Below are 16223 nucleotides of genomic sequence, written 5' to 3'. Positions count from 1 at the left end.
TTTAAATTTTTATTTATTTATGATAGTTACAGAGAGAGAGAGAGGCAGAGACACAGACAGAGGGAGAAGCAGGCTCCATGCACCGGGAGCCTGATGTGGGATTCGATCCTGGGTCTCCAGGATCGCGCCCTGGGCCAAAGGCAGGCGCCAAACCGCTGCGCCACCCAGGGATCCCCAAAGTAAAACTTATCTATGTCATAGGAGTAAGCTTTTCCATAACATTTACTGTACAGTCCTGTAACCAGAGGTAAAATGTCTCATTTACTGTATATACATATTTTTGTTGCAGATAAGTATGAAACAATGATCCATAAAAAGACTTTCAGCTATAAAAATATTTTATGCTCGAATATAATTCTGTAAGGAAATGGAACGAATATACAAGATCAGGAGCAAAAAAGGAATACTATACAGGACGGTGGCTCAGCGGTTGAGCGCCTGTCTTCGGCCCAGGCCATGACCCTGGAGTCCCAGGATGGAGTCCCACATTGGGTTCCCTGCAGGGAGCCTACTTCTCCCTCTGCCTGTGTCTCGGCCTCTCTCTCTGTGTCTCTCATGAATAAATAAAATCTTTTAAAAAAAGGAATACTATAATAAAAATGATATGAGTTATGTCTATTAAAAAGAAATATCCTAAGTATTTTTTTTTTAATAATAAAATACATGGGGCTTGAACTCATGACCCTGATATCAAGAGTCAGATGCTTGGCCCACTGAGCCACCCAGGTGCCCTGCCTTAAGTTTTTTTTTTTTTTTTTTTAGATAAATGGATTTTTTTTTTTTAAGATTTTATTTATTTATTCATGAGAGACACACACACACACACGGAGGCAGTGAGACAGGCAGAGGGAGAAGCAGGCTCCATACAGGGAGCCGGATGTGGGACTCAATTCCAGGACTCCAGGGTCACGGCCTGGGCCGAAGACAGGCGTCAACCGCTGAGCCACCCAGGGATCCCCCGCCTTAAGTATTTTTAAACGGATAGTTTTGTGTATCAAATTGCTAGGATATTTCGATCTATTTGGATACACTTATAAACAACATGACAGTTTTATTTAAAAAGTCATTATTTGTAATTGTTGAAAATTCTACTTTGCAGGATCTACATGTATAAGAAAATATATAGGTAGCATTTTAGGAACATGCAAGAGATTTCACAGGTTTTCAAGTCTTCAAAGCCAGTTTCCAAACTGGGCTCTGAGGCACCCTGTGCCACTGTGGTAAGCTCACAGGGGCAGATACAAGGGATTTTTCTAACATTCTGAAGAAAATACAGTAACATCTATTGAATACCATGCAGACTATCAACTCTGAACAGCTTACCATTTCAACATCAGACCACCCTACAGTCCTTTTGATAACATTTTTTGTAAAGCTGGTTTTTCCACAGTTGCTGTGACAAAAGCAAATACCGTAAGGAAACCAAAATGTAACAAGAAATGAGGGTGTAACTACCCAATCTGATTCCAAGGTTTGAGAAGTTATGCAGTGTTCAACAGATGCACATCCCATTAGTAAGTATAGTTACTTAAGAATGGAATAAAAATCTTTTTCTCTTTTTTAAAGATTTTATTCACTTATTTACTTAGAGCATAAGCGAGTGCAAGTGAGCAAGCGAGAGGGGAGAGGAGCAGAGGGAGAGGCACAAGTAGATTCTATGATGAACACAGAGCCCGACACGGAGCTGGATTTTACAACCCTGAGATCATGACCCGAGCCAAAATCAAGAATCAGACTCTTGGGATCCCTGGGTGGCGCAGCGGTTTGGCGCCTGCCTTTGGCCCAGGGCGTGATCCTGGAGACCCGGGATCGAATCCCACATCGGGCTTCCGGTGCATGGAGCCTGCTTCTCCCTCTGCCTATGTCTCTGCCTCTCTCTTTCTCTCTCTGTGACTATCATAAATAAATAAAAATTAAAAAAAAAAAAAAAGAATCAGACTCTTGACTCAGGTGCCCCTCTTATTTTTTTTTAAAGATTGTATTTATTTATTCATGATAGACATAGAGAGAGAGAGAGAGAGAGGCAGAGGGAGAAGCAGGCTCCATGCTGGGAGCCCGACTTGGGACTCGATCCCAGGACTCCAGGATCATGCCCTGGGCCAAATGCAGGCACTAAACTGCTGAGCCACCCAGGGATCCCCTTGTTTTTTGTTTTTTTTTTTTAAAGGTATACTCTACTCCCAGTATGGGACTCAAACTCACAACCCCAGGGATCAAGAGTCACATGCTCTACTGACTGAGCCAGCCAGGTGCCTCTTAAGTATTTCTTTTGGTCTAGAGCAAAAATATATTGACATAACTTAAGTTAGTGCCATGAACTGAAAAGGGTCGAGAACCTTTGCTTAGTGTGGGAGCCAAACACAGTGATCCGAAGTGGCATCTGCACCCCAGTGTTTAGAGCAGCAATGTCCACAACAGCCAATCTATGGAAAAAGCCCAGATGTCCATCGACAGATGAATGAATAAAGAGGATGTCGTAAGCATAACCAATGGAATACTACTCAGCATTCAAAAAAATGAAACTTAACCATTTGTAACCATGTGGATGGGACTACAGGATATTATGCTAAGCAAAATAAGTCAATCAGAGAAAGACAATTATCATGATTTCCACTCATATGTGAAATTTAAGAAACAAAACAGAGGATCATAGAAGAAGGAAGGGAAAATAAAATAAGACGATATTAGAGAGGGGGACAAAACATAAGAGACTCTGAACTATAGAGAACAAATAGGGTTGCTAGAAGGGGGTGGGTAGGGGGATGGGGTAACCAGGTGATGGGTATTAAGGAGGGCAAATAATATATAATATGCACTGGGTGTTATATGCTACTGATGAATCACTAAATTCTACCCCTGAAACTAATAATACAGTATATGTTAATAAATGGAATTTATTTATTTTTTTAAAAAGATTTTATTTATTTATTCATGAGAGACACAGAGAGGCTGAGACACACAGGCAGAGGGAGAAGCAGGCTCCATGCAGGGAGCCTGATGCCGAACTCAATTCTGGGATTCTGGGATCACGCCTGAGCCAAAGGCAGAAACTCAGCCACTGAGCCACCTAGGCGTTCTAATTAATTGAATTTAAATTCAAAAAAGAGTGTGGGGGCAGCCCAGGTGGCTCGGCGGTTTAGCGCTGCCTTCAGCACAGGGCGTGATCCTGGAGACCCGGGATTGAGTCCCACATCAGGCTCCCTGCATGGAGCCTGCTTCTCCCTCTGCCTGTGTCTCTGCCTCTCTGTGTGTGTGTATGTGTCTCTCATGAATAAATAAATAAATAAATAAATAAATAAATAAATAAATAAATAAATAAATAAATAAGTAAGTAAGTAAGTAAGTAAGTAAGTGTGGGACCACAAGCCTAGGAACTCTTTTAGTTATACTTGGGATTGCCAGCAGGTGGTACTACCATGATTGAGTTAGCTAGGGAAGAGGCCCTATACCTTGTTCCCAGGATCTGAAACACTTCAGAATAAGAGTGTTCCTGGACCAGACAAGATATCATAAAACAAAATGGGATCTTTAGATCATTTATTCCAATAGTTTTCAAACGTGCAAAAAAAAGCAACAGAATCTCATTTTTTTTTTTTTTTTACATTCATTAGAGACACTGAGAGAGAGAGTCAGAGACATAGACAGAGGGAGAAGCAGGTTCCTCGCAGGGAGCCTGATGTGGGACTTGATCTCCAGACCAGGATCACGCCCTGAGCCAAAGGCAGACACACTCAACCACTGAGCCACCCAGGTGTCCCTCACACAAAATCTTTTTTTTTTTTTTTTCCTCACACAAAATCTTAAAATAAAAGCAGAACCATTTTTTCAGTGGGTTGGGGAGGCCAAAGCCCTACAATGACACCTCAGCTCAGAAGAGGGCGCCCTGGAGAACTCTGAAGTTCTAGGGACACCTGAAGAAAATCACTCATCTAAATCACTCTCCAGGGGATCCCTGGATGGTTCAGTGGTTTGGTGCCTGCCTTTGGCCCAGGGCGTGATCCTCGAGTCCCATGTCAGGCTCCCTGCATGGAGCCTGCTTCTCCCTCTGCCTATGTCTCTGCCTCTCTTCTCTCTGTGTCACTCATGAATAAATAAATAAAATCTTAAAAAAAAAAAAAATCACTCTCCACTTCACAGAATAAACCAAGGCTCACAGAAAGGTCTGGTATCACAGAGGCACTCAGTGGCAGAGTTGGTTCCAGAATCTAAGTCTCTCAACAGAACTGAAAAGGAAGACCAAATCTTCTACTTCATCCCACTGATCTTTTTTTTTTAAGACTTTTATATATTTATTCATGAGAGACACCGAGAGAGAGAGAGAGAGAGAGAGAGAGAGAGAGGCCAAGACACAGGCAGAGGGAGAAGAGGCTCCCTGCAGGAAACCCAATGTGGGACTCGATCCCGGGACTTCAGGACCACACCCTGGGCCAAAGGCAGCACTAAACCACTGAGCCACCCGGGCATCCCCATCCCACTGATCTTGAAGGCAGAAGGATTAGGGCTCTGTTCTACCATCCATTACTGGGGGACCTTGGGCATATCACCTCACAGTGGGGGCTTTGGTTTCCTTATCTATAAAAAAGATCAGAATTATTTTATTCTGTTTGGGTCTGTTTCAAAGGAACAAATGCTAGCATAGCAAGAAATAGTGGGGAAAGGATAAAGATTTGGGGGCAAATCGGTCTTTAAGTATTGTGACCTATAGTTAAACGAATTTCTGATTCACTATCAAGTTATTTAGGCCAACACTTTGGTCCCTTGAGGAAGAGGGGACAGATTTTTTTGGTGACCTTCCAAGTGACATTCTTCATTAATCTCATTTCCCACTCTGGCATCTCTCACCTTGCAAAGCCAACCCCTCTGCTGGTCCCACTGGTGTCTCGGAGGATTCGAGTGGAGATAACTTGGCCAAAAGGCTTCAGCATCCCCTCTAGTTCTTGCTCATCCATTGACAGAGGAAGGTTTGATATGTATAAATTTGTGGGGTCCTGCTCCTGTTGCTATGGAAAAAAAGGGAGGAAATGAAACTCACATCTCTCTTTTTTTTTTTTTTTTTTGAAACTCACATCTCTTATCCCTCTACAACCCTCAGCCCTCATCAAAAATTACATCTCTGAAAAAAAAAAAAATTACATCTCTGAAAAGACATAGTAGGAAGGGGGCCACATAAACCAAACCAAAGGAATCTTAACTGTTTATAACACTTAGTCTCACTGCCATGGATTGGATGTTGAGTCCAGGCCAAAAAAAAAAGAAGAAGAAAGCAGATTTAATATTTCTAGTACTTTAGAAGCCCATAATACAAGTCACTGATGAAGTTTTGGCTGTCTCTTTAAGAACCAGGCAGGGCAGCACTCCCTGCCAACAGCCTACTCCAGGGGATGGATTCTCTCGGACTGCACTGCTCCCCTGCTGGACTGTTTTAAGTAATCCTCCCTCCTTCCTCTTCCGGCCAGAGCAGAATCCTCTAAGTAGGAATGCCTGTTCACTCCCCAGTGGAGAGAGAGCAGGAAGAGGGAGAAGGGGAAAGGGAAGGTAATGTGCTGCCTTTGGCCCAGGGCGTGATCCTTGAGTCCCATGTCAGGCTCCCTGCATGGAGCCTGCTTCTCCCTCTGCCTATGTCTCTGCCTCTCTTCTCTCTCTCTGTGTCACTCATGAATAAATGTATAGCTTACTGGGTCAGCTTGCAGCCCGGAGAGCTCTAGTCTCATAGGAACTCTGAAAGCTCCTGAACTCCACTGTGAGAGGGCTTTTCTCCAGAAAGAAGAGGTTTCGGAAGAGCCCCTCCAGGGAGTAGAATATACAAAATGGCAAGAACTTCCCATAGCTGTATTGTTAAGAATTTAAGTAGTCACTGCCCTAGACAGTGGGTCACCAGCAAACTCCAACCCCTCTTCTGCCTTTCCCTTCAGGACTTTTAATTCTTTAACCACACAGTAAGAGGTGCCAGGTAGGCCTGCCTCATCAGCTCTATAGAGTATTCACAATGACTTCAGAAAGGCAAGGGAGCAATCCCACCTCAAAAAAGGGAGAGAAAAACCTCTGGTTTTCTAATAGTTTGGATTAAGATAAAAGCTCCAGGGAGATTCAACAAGGAAGGACAGTTTCCTTCCTTGCTTTGGCTTCCCTCTCCCCAACTCCTAACAACTCTCCTACCCCTATCTCCCTCCCCCCACCCCACCTGCACCCAGAGAGAAAAGCACTGTTCTTAACTTCTGAGTTGGGCAACTGGCTTCTTCAGAGAATGTTGCAAAACTACTACAAGATGTCTGGTAGGCAAGTGGGGCCAGGGTGGAAATGGGGAAACAGCAAGAGAAAGGGAAGCCTCTTGACCCTCTTATCTGATTATAATATTTGATGAGAGGAACAGAGTCTCCAGATCTAACCTGCCACAGATTTTGAAGAACATCTTCCTCTGGCAGCCAAGGGGTACTGGGACCCTGGCCCAGCCCATCTTTGGCCAGACATAGTAAAAAAAATACTTCAGATAGCCCTCACCCATCAAATTCATGGCTTTAAACCCTCTGGAGGCCTTAGAACTCAAGCTCTGGTGCTAAGCACAACCCCTCTGAGGAACAGACATGGGACAGCAAGCGCCCTTACCTTTGCCATCTGTGCCTGTACACCACTGGCTTTCAGTGCTGTCACAGCTTTCTGTGCTGCTGAAGGACTGTCAAAGTCCACAAAGCCATAGCCTAGAACAGGGAAACAGCATCACTAGGAGGCGAGGGTGTAAGGGAGGTAGGAAGAAGAAGAAGAGTTTTCAGGAGACAGAGGAAGAATTATGATCCATGTAATAAAAGTAGTAGGGAGAAAGAGAAATTAAGACGTTTCATGTGGTCATCCATGTACTTGTCAAATCCCATGATATTTGGTCAGTTTTACAGCTAAGGCCGCCAAGGCCGATGAAGTCCTTGTGGTGTTGCCTTTCCCCTCCCCCCTTAAGAAATCTAAGGTTTCAGAAACGAGGTTCTTGTAATAATCCACAGCCCCCACCCCTAACAGAATTCTTTCCTGCTTTCTAGCCAAATCCCAAGAATGCTAGGAATGTAGGGAATACAGCCTCTCCACTGCAGATAGCCAGGCACCTGCAAGAATCCTGATCCACCCCAACAGATAGTCCTTCCCGTTCCTTCCTCTCTTCCATCCCCACTTAGAGCTGCTCAAAACCTAAACAAAGTTATTCATCCTTACAAGATAATACTAAGTCATCCCACCACTATCACCACAACAAGGCATTTCTAACGGTTTACTAAGTAGAAATAATCTTACCTACTCAAACCTACCAACCAATCTGGGGAATCTTCATGAAACATGAAGTCCAAAATAAGCACAAGGGACTCACAGGCACTCTGTGAAGGCTTCTAGCCTTGGGTCCTCAAAAGAGCATTTTCAGCTCTAGCTATCTGGTCACCAAACAATCTAACTATCTACTAGTCTTTTAAGCCTGAAAACCTTACAGAGACTCCTCGTCACTGGGTACTCTCACCTTTGCATTTGTTTGTGCTCTTGTCCAGTATGGCCTTAGTGGAGACAATCTTGCCATATCTAAGGGAAAATAAAATGCAAAGTGATAATGTTGGGGCAGGTATTTGGAACAGGTCAGGGACTGAGACATCTGGATGAATCCATGCCCCTTCTTCACAACTGTTCCCACTCAAACCTTAATAAAAACAAGAAAAAATGAATTTAAAATGTCATGCTTATCATATACACCTATTCTCCAAAGGTGCCTACAAGAAATAAGGTAACTGTAGTCCTTATAATATCAACACATTTCTCTCTTCTTCCCCAACTAAGACTCAGGTATTAGTTGGAAAGAGACTACTATCTTCTGGGAAAGAAGCCTGGTGATGTCCACATAACAGAATCTGTACAGGCAGAGCATTGGCTGGAATTCCCTGGAGACTAAATATAATCCTTAATAATTACTTATTTTCTTTTGGAAAAACACCATTCCTCCAATGAAAAATCATAGACACCTGTCTTTTCTGATACCCTGCTCTCCACCCCTGAGTAAAGGTTAACCTGAACCAAACTGTTTTTGTTCAAACCCTGGCTCTGGCACTGTGGAGCTGTCATCGTGGACAAGTCATTTAACTTTCTCAGGCCTCAGTTTCATTATCTGCAGAAACAGGGTTGTTGGGAATACGATATGAAATCATGGATACAAAGCACTAATGTCTACTACATGGCAAACACTTGAAAGTTCTTAACTGCTGTCATTTTTGTTATTATATTCAAGGAACCTTAACTTTAGTGAAAACGGTTCTCTCTCCTGGTTTACTTTATTCTAAGATTTCTATTTCTCACTGTCAAGACTTGAGTATGTTAGGGAGGTGAGTAGGTATAAGGCCACAGCAACAGTATAAGGACAATTTCCCAAAACTTAACAGTAAGACAAAATGAGGACTGAAAATATCCTTTCAATGTCATTCTGGAACACTGTCTACAAGGCCCATTTGAAATATATCTCGTTATCTAGGGGGGTATTTTTTTTTAAGATCTTATTTATTTATTCATGAGAGACAGGGAGAGAGGCAGAGACAGAGGCAGAGGGAGAAGCAGGCTCCATGCAGGAAACCCAATGTGGGACTCGATCCCGGGTCTCCAGGATCAGGCCCTGGGCCGAAGGCAGCGCCAAACCACTGAGCCACCCAGGGATCCCCTAGGGGGGTATTTCTTTGACTTACTACTTACTACTAGGGTCCAGACCTTGTGAAGATATATATTAACTTGTATATTTTGTCCAGTAGAAATACAAATAATTTCTTTTTTTAATTTTTAAAAAATATTTTATTTATTTATTTTGGGGGGTGGTGATGAAGCAGAGGAAGAGGGACACGCAGACTCCATGGTGAGCACAGAGCCTGACATGGGGCTTGATTCCCACCACCCCAAGACCATGACCTGAGCTGAAAAGAGAGAATCCCAAAGGTTACTGTTTTATACTGTCCTGTAGGATATGAACCAATTTTGTATATAACCTATAAATCTTATTCCAACATTCTTTCTTTAGTACCTATAAATATTCAGTCCCTCAAATGCTCTTTGAATCCATTTTATCATCTTATTGGTTCCCTTATTAATGAATGAAATAAATCTTGAGCATGTGTTTACCTATATTTGTATGAGTCATGTTTTTCAACTTTTTGAAAACTATACTTTGGCAGCAAAGTCATCTGGAGTTCCCCAAACTTGAGCAGTGCAGTATCACAGGTCAGGACTATATTACAATTGTTCCACTAGAAAGAAGTCTTTAAGTTCCACTCTAGGAAGGTGAAAATTAAAGAATCAGAAGCATAGGATTTAACTGAAAACAGTTGGCAAGGACTGAATACGAGACCAATACCCTAAACAAGTGATGGTTTTGTTTGTTTTTTTAATTTCCCCTCTCATCCCTAAAGATTATATGATGATTGATATATTTTTTATTCCTTGGGAGCCTCTCACTGACTTTTTTGGTTGGGCTTCTGTCACCCACTGAATTAGACAGAATAAGCCAAGCAATGCCCTGGAGGCTGGGAAAAGAACACATTAAAATGGGGGTGGGGATGAATGTGGAGAGCCTAGCCCTTTAGGGCTACATATTTGGATTCTTTTCAAATTAAGGCAAAGGAAGGGATGCATGAGCCTGGCTAGAGGACATACATGCTGCTATCCCTATCAAGGCCTCAGGGTGGAGTTTGCTGTGGTCTGAGCAGGTTGAGATAAGAGCCCAGAGTTTCTACTACAGCTGACAATAGCTAGGGTGCTGCTGCTTCTTCCACAGAGGACCGAGCCTCTCCAGGAGAGCCAGGGGTTCCTATCCCAGACTCTTGTCTCTCCTGTCTGCCCAGCAGGGTTTAGGATCCAGCAACATTCACTTCCCCTACATCCCAGAGAGACAACTGGGACAAAACCAGGAAGTCCCTCTGTGCACGGTAAACATGCTTCCTAGAAAGGTTTAGCTCGCAGCATCCAAAAGGGTTTCAGCCACCTGCTCTTTTCTGCCTCCTTTTTGTCATAATTCATCTAGCACCTATTCTTTCCCTGCTTCATTTCTACTTCTCCATATCCCCTATTGAGCTCCTTAGTTCCATCCTATATGATGACCCTAACTATTCTCATCCCTTCAGACATAGTCAAAGGTAAGGCAACTGTTAGGAAGAGCAAAATGAAAGCCTAAAAGTATGGTGAAGTAGACCTGAGTTTTTGTCTTGTGGTCTTGCAGAATGAGAGGATTTATGTAGCACATTATAGTTAGTACTAGAAATACATGGTGCAGAAATCAACAAACCAGACTGATATGATAATCTTTTCTCTCACACACCAATATTTCTGCCGATTCCCATTTCCCTCAAAAATTACTAGTTCTAGACTAAGTCCCCTCACTTCCATTTAAATAGTTTTCTAGCAAGGTGAGCTGAGGTAAAGAAACCAGTTTTACCCATATGCCTAGCCTTTAGAGATTGAGTTTGTACAGTGCAGTGTTAGCAAAAACCTGTATGATTTGCATGGACCAAACCTCAAAAGAGTAAGGGACTTATAAAATATCTCTGATGACTCCTACAACTACATTTTGGGGGCAGAATGTTCTGCTTTTCCAAGATTTGGAACAGCTAGAATTTACATACACTGCTGTGGGAGTTTTAATTAGTTTAACCACTTCAAAAATTACTTAGTGTTATCTACAAAAGCTGAACACATGTATATCCTATGACTCATCAATTTATATTGCCAACATAAATGTGTACACATATGCACCAACATGTACAAGTTCATGGCAGTACTATTCATATTCATAATAGTCACAAACTAGAAACAACTCAAAATGTCCAGCAACAATAGAATGAGTAAATGAACTATGGTATATTCCTATAATGGAATTCCATAACGCAATAAGAAGAAACAAAGTTTTGCTACATGGAACAATGTAGATGAATCTCACAAATAACACTGAGCAAAAGAAGCCAGACATAAAAGGGCATTCCACTATATCATTATATTTATATGAAGTTCAAACAAACCACAGCAATCAATTATTTAGATATCATTGGGGGTAGGGGGGACAGAAACTGAGAGGCGGGCTTCTGAAGAGTTGGTGATGTTCTATGTTACAAGGGTATGTTCACCTTGTGAAGTCACTGTTGTATATACACTTAGGATTTGTGCACTTTTCTATGTTATATATAAATAAAAAGTTTTAAAAGATGGCTATTACACAGTCTAAGGTTCCTATTTCTATTTCTTTCCACCATTCACTTACCCAAACTCAGTTTTCCCCTCCTCATCCCCCAGATTTCTTCCTCTAAGCATTCCCTCAAATATATCATTTGAAACACATATTTTTCTGCCAAATGGAACTGAGCTGGCATCTTTGGATCCTTGCAATTTTTCCAGCATTCCCAACTGGGCTAATTCCATGGTAGTTATCTTTACCTCGTGACTCAAATATACTGTGAAGAACCCCAAAAGGTATGTAAGGGGTAGATGCAAAGCAACAGCCCTTTTCTCCACCTTCTCCTTTATCCACTAATTTGAGAGCTCCTCTAGTTCACTGGGATTATCTCTATCAGTAGAAAAGCTCCTAAGTGTACAATGCAATTGTCTAGTTCTACCTTCTTCTACCCCTACTGCCAACTCTCACTGCCTTCTAATCAATATCTTTAGAGACATTAAGCATTTCTATATGAGGTGTAAGGACAGGAATCTTTCCACAAAGACCATCAGTTCTGGGAGCACAATGGAAATAGTCACATACTCAGCTTCAAAGGCCAGCCCATCCTGACTTTCCTCAGAGAAACACACAAAGGGGAGGAATCCCTGGGTGGCTCAGCGGTTTCGCCCCTGCCTTTGGCCCAGGGCACGATCCTGGAGTCCCGGGATCGAGTCCCGAGTCCCGAGTCGGGCTCCTGGCATGGAGCCTGCTTCTCCCTTTGCCTGTGTCTCTGCCTCTCTCTCTCTCTCTATGTCTATCATAAATAAATAAAAATAAATCTTTAAAAAAAAAAAAGAAGCACACAAAGGTTTTATACATTAGAAGCAGGTAGAATTTCCTTAAGAGGGACTGCTAGGAAACCTTGTGACAAATAATACTGCATTTCAGGACAAGAGTATCTGACAAGAAGCCAGTATCACTGAATCTGTATTGTCTCTCAAGCCTCCTCACATGTTCCCCAACTTACGACTGGCACAATTTGACAAGGTCCTGGTCAGTAGTGCCTGGTTGCAATCCCCGAATATAGAGGTTGGTTTTGCTCAACTGGTCATTTCCATTGCTCCCACTGCTGCTGTTTGGGGTACTGCTGCTTGGACTAGGTGGTGCCATCTGCTGAGACAATGACACATATGGCTGCAGAAAGACATGAGGAACAGAAGGTCAGAAGATTATACATCTAGATATTGGAGAGTGAGGAAGAACCTGGCTCCATGGAAAGAATGATTCCAAACTTTAACAGCAATTAACTCAATAGAGAGTAAAAACAACACCAAAACTAAGGAATTCCTCTCTGTCATAGAATAAGAAAATACGTAACTGTCTTACCTATCTTTCATGAATAATGAGAGGCCAAAATAGGCTTGTTTAAGGTTTTGAAAAAAAAATACTTTGTTATAGTAGAATGTTTTTATCAGACTGATACTGGAGAACACAATGTATGCCTCTTAAGTTAATATAATGAGACAAGACTGACAATATCTAGGTTCTATTTGAAAATTATGAAGAGGGATCCCTGGGTGGCGCAGCGGTTTGGCGCCTGCCTTTGGCCCAGGGCGCGATCCTGGAGACCCGGGATCGAATCCCACATCGGGCTCCTGGTGCATGGAGCCTGCTTCTCCCTCTGCCTGTGTCTCTGCCTCTCTCTCTCTCTCTCTCTCTCTGTGACTATCATGAATAAATAAATAAAATCTTTAAAAAAAAAAAAAAGAAAATTATGAAGATGAGGGACACCTGGGTGGCTCAGTGGTTGAGCGTCTGCCTTTGGCTCGGGGCGTGGTCCCAGAGTCCTAGGATCAAGTCCTGCATCGGGATTCCTGCATGGAGCCTGCTTCTCCCTCTGCCTATGTCTCTGCCTCTCTCTCTGTGTCTCTCATAGATAAATAAATAAATAAAATATTTAAAAAAATAAAAATTATGAAGATGAAATAAAACTTTAAAACTATAAATAAATTTTACATATGATTCAAAAAAACTGTAGAATAGGAGAACTGCAAAATTCCTTCAAGATCTTAAACATTATTATAAACTTAGACAAATAAAATGAAATACAAATGACCATGTAAAAATACTAATTACCAGTAAAAACTAAAATTTGTTACCATACTAATACAGCTTTAGTCCTAAGTAACTTACAAATTTTTAAAAGTTTAAGTGACTGAACAATAGATACATTATGGTCAAGGAAACCCAAGATTTGGGATGAAGCATCCCTCATCTCTTGCTACTGATACCAAGGCAGGCAACGAGATTCTGTTACATTTTTAAGGTACTTCTGTTAGAGAAAAACTTCTGTTAGTTGGGTGAAACACGGATCCATTCCTCATGGATATTTTTTTTAATTTTTTTTTAATTAAAAAAAATTTTTTTTATGATAGTCATCACAGAGAGAGAGGCAGAGACACAGGCAGAGGGAGAAGCAGGCTCCATGCACCGGGAGCCCGACATGGGATTCGATCCCGGGTCTCCAGGATCACACCCTGGGCCAAAGTGCGCCACCCAGGGATCCCCCCTCATGGATATTTTAAATCCTTATGTCCTAATCAGGCTTCTAGTGTTTACATTTATATTTGGTTCATAATACTCTAAATTCGCACAGTTACCTATAATATAGTGCATTTTACTACATCATACTCATATTCCAGTTCTCCCTAAGCTCAAAACACTTTATAGTATTACTCTATTTGGAATTACTTCCCTCTCGAATGCTAGTTTCTTCTCCAGGTCGCCACCCCTACCCCTCTTTTTGGTGGTGGTGTTGAGGGCAAGCAGTAGTAACAGAAGAAAAAGAGAAACATGAATATCAAAGAGAAGAAATCTTCCTCTCCAAAGAATCTTAATTAATGTGAAGTGTGCCTCTTATATTTTATGACTCTGACCTTTAGCAAACTTTAAAATAAAATCTTTGCTTGGGCTAAAATGTGTTAAAGCAAGAATTTTCCTATCTTTGTCATTATACACAATAAAAATGTGCACTCACTTGCACAAACACAGCAGCTTATCCCTTGGCTCTACACTGCAGCAAAGAAGAGAACTAAGACCACATTCTGAGATGGCCCAAAGACTCATGACTTACTACTGCTACAATAACCCGTTATATTTCCCAACCTTGTCCTCTTTTCTTTTGCCAGCACTTATACTACGATTTCTCATATAGAACAATCCATATGATGGTGGTGACAGTCACATGATATAGTCAATAAAGGCAGATGGTGCATGCGGCATGTGTGTTTCTTTTTTTTAAGATTTTATTTATTTATTCATGAGAGACAGAGAAAGAGAGAGAAAGGCAGAGACACAGGCAGAGGGAGAAGCAGGCTCCATGCAGGGAGCCTGACATGGGACTTGATTCCGGGTCTCCAGGATCAGGCCCTTGGCGGAAGGCAGACATTCAACCGCTGAGCCACCCAGGCGTCCCTTCAATGTCATTCTTAAAACAAGTACTGTCAAAAAAGAAAAAAAAAAAAAAAGTATTGTCATTTCTAGATTTGAATGTATGACTTTTAGGTTTATTTGCCCTATTTTTGTCTTGTCTGAAAGTTGCTTAAAAATACACAATGGGGCAGTTTCAAAGATGCCAGGGCTATCCAAACGAGAACACAAGGGTTACTGAAGAATGAGATAAACTGAAAAGAAATTATTGATTTGCTACATAGCTATAACCTTGGTTTTAATACTAAGGCCTTAGCTATCATTTAAAACATCACTTAGGGCAGCCTCGGTGGCTCAGCGGTTTAGCGCCACCTTCAGCCCAGGGTGGGATCCTGGAGACCCGGGATCAAGTCCCATGTCAGGCTCCCTGCATGGAGCCTGCTTCTCCCTCTGCCAGTGTCTCTGCCTCTCTCTCTCTCTCTCTCTCTCTCTACGTCTCTCATGAATAAATAAATAAAATCTTTAAAAAATAAAAACATGACTTAGTTGATAATAAACTTGCTGCAAGGCCTGAAAAATTCCTAAGGAAAAAGATATGGTTAAAAAAAAACCCAAAACCTTGGGGGTGCCTGGGTGGCTCAGCTGGTTAAGTGTCTGCCTTCGGCTCAGGTCATGATTTCAGGGTCCTAGGATGGAGCCTGGCATCAGGCTCCCTGCTCAGCAAAGTGTTTGCTTTTTCCCTCTCCCTCTGCCCCTCCCTCATTCTCTCTCTCTCTCTCTCAAATAAATAAATAAATAAATAAATAAATAAATAAATAAATAAAATCTTTAAAAGAAAAACAAAAAACCCTTTTATCTCTTAATTCAATGCAGCTGAAATTGCCACATAGGTTTGGCTCCAAAGAGAAATGGTAAAAAAACAAAACAAAACAAAACAACCCTCATTTTGAGTGGTAAGAGAGTCTAAGAAAAAGAAAAGAAAACTTGAAAAAGTCCCTAGGTAAAGCCTATATGGATTCCCAAAGGAAACTATTTGGGCAGACATAATAACTAATGTAAACTAAAAACCATGTTTACCTATGTATATAAGCAAGAAAAGGGTAGTATGTACAAGGGTACAGAACTGAGATATTCTTATGGGGGAGGGAAGCATAGGGCAGTATTGACTCTCTTGACTCCTACTGAAATGGTTCTCTGAGGTCACTGGTCCTGTCAGGGCCTAAGCTAGACACTGAAGAGCAAGATATTTCCTTAATTCTTCTGTACTATAGATTTCATAAACCAAAGCAGACTCTAAATTCTAAGCTAATTTGCTTTTTATCACAATGTCCTAAAATATGTCATTTTCATGTGAGGTAAACTCCAGGGTTATTAGAGAAGCTGAAATGGCTGAGTTATTAGTACACCAGGTTCTCTTTAGGAAGGGACAGAAATCTATTATAGCATCTATCAGTTAACTATGTCCCTTTGAATGACATGTAGTTTTGTTCTGCTGCTAGAAGAAAAACTGGCAGGTTGTTACTTATAACCTTGGTTCACATTCATGTAGGTGGAACTCCTGAAGTCATTTGAATTAGTGGCCCTTCAGAACAGGACTTGGAGGGACGTCTGGGTGGCTTAGTCAGTTAAGTGTCTGACTTCAGCTTAGGCCATG

At 41.7% G+C, this 16223-nt stretch overlaps 1 protein-coding gene across 14 annotated transcripts in view; it reads right to left on the bottom strand.

Moving 5' to 3' along the window:
* Window positions 1–16223, bottom strand: part of RBMS2 (RNA binding motif single stranded interacting protein 2) — a 92190-nt gene that overhangs the window by 13467 nt on the left and 62500 nt on the right. For all 14 annotated transcript variants that reach the window (XM_072768858.1, XM_072768869.1, XM_072768866.1 and 11 more), the window contains 4 exons: window positions 12168–12334; window positions 7490–7548; window positions 6604–6695; window positions 4843–5000 (listed from right to left, as the gene is read on the bottom strand). In XM_072768858.1, the coding sequence (XP_072624959.1) occupies window positions 4843–5000; window positions 6604–6695; window positions 7490–7548; window positions 12168–12334 (476 nt within the window). The remainder of the gene's footprint in view (window positions 1–4842; window positions 5001–6603; window positions 6696–7489; window positions 7549–12167; window positions 12335–16223) is intronic.

This window comes from Canis lupus, chromosome 11 (genome assembly GCF_048164855.1).
Source record: "Canis lupus baileyi chromosome 11, mCanLup2.hap1, whole genome shotgun sequence".
Classification (NCBI taxonomy): Eukaryota; Metazoa; Chordata; class Mammalia; order Carnivora; family Canidae; genus Canis; species Canis lupus.
The sequence above is the reverse complement of the archived record's forward strand: the minus strand, read 5'-3'. Positions and strand labels throughout refer to the sequence as shown.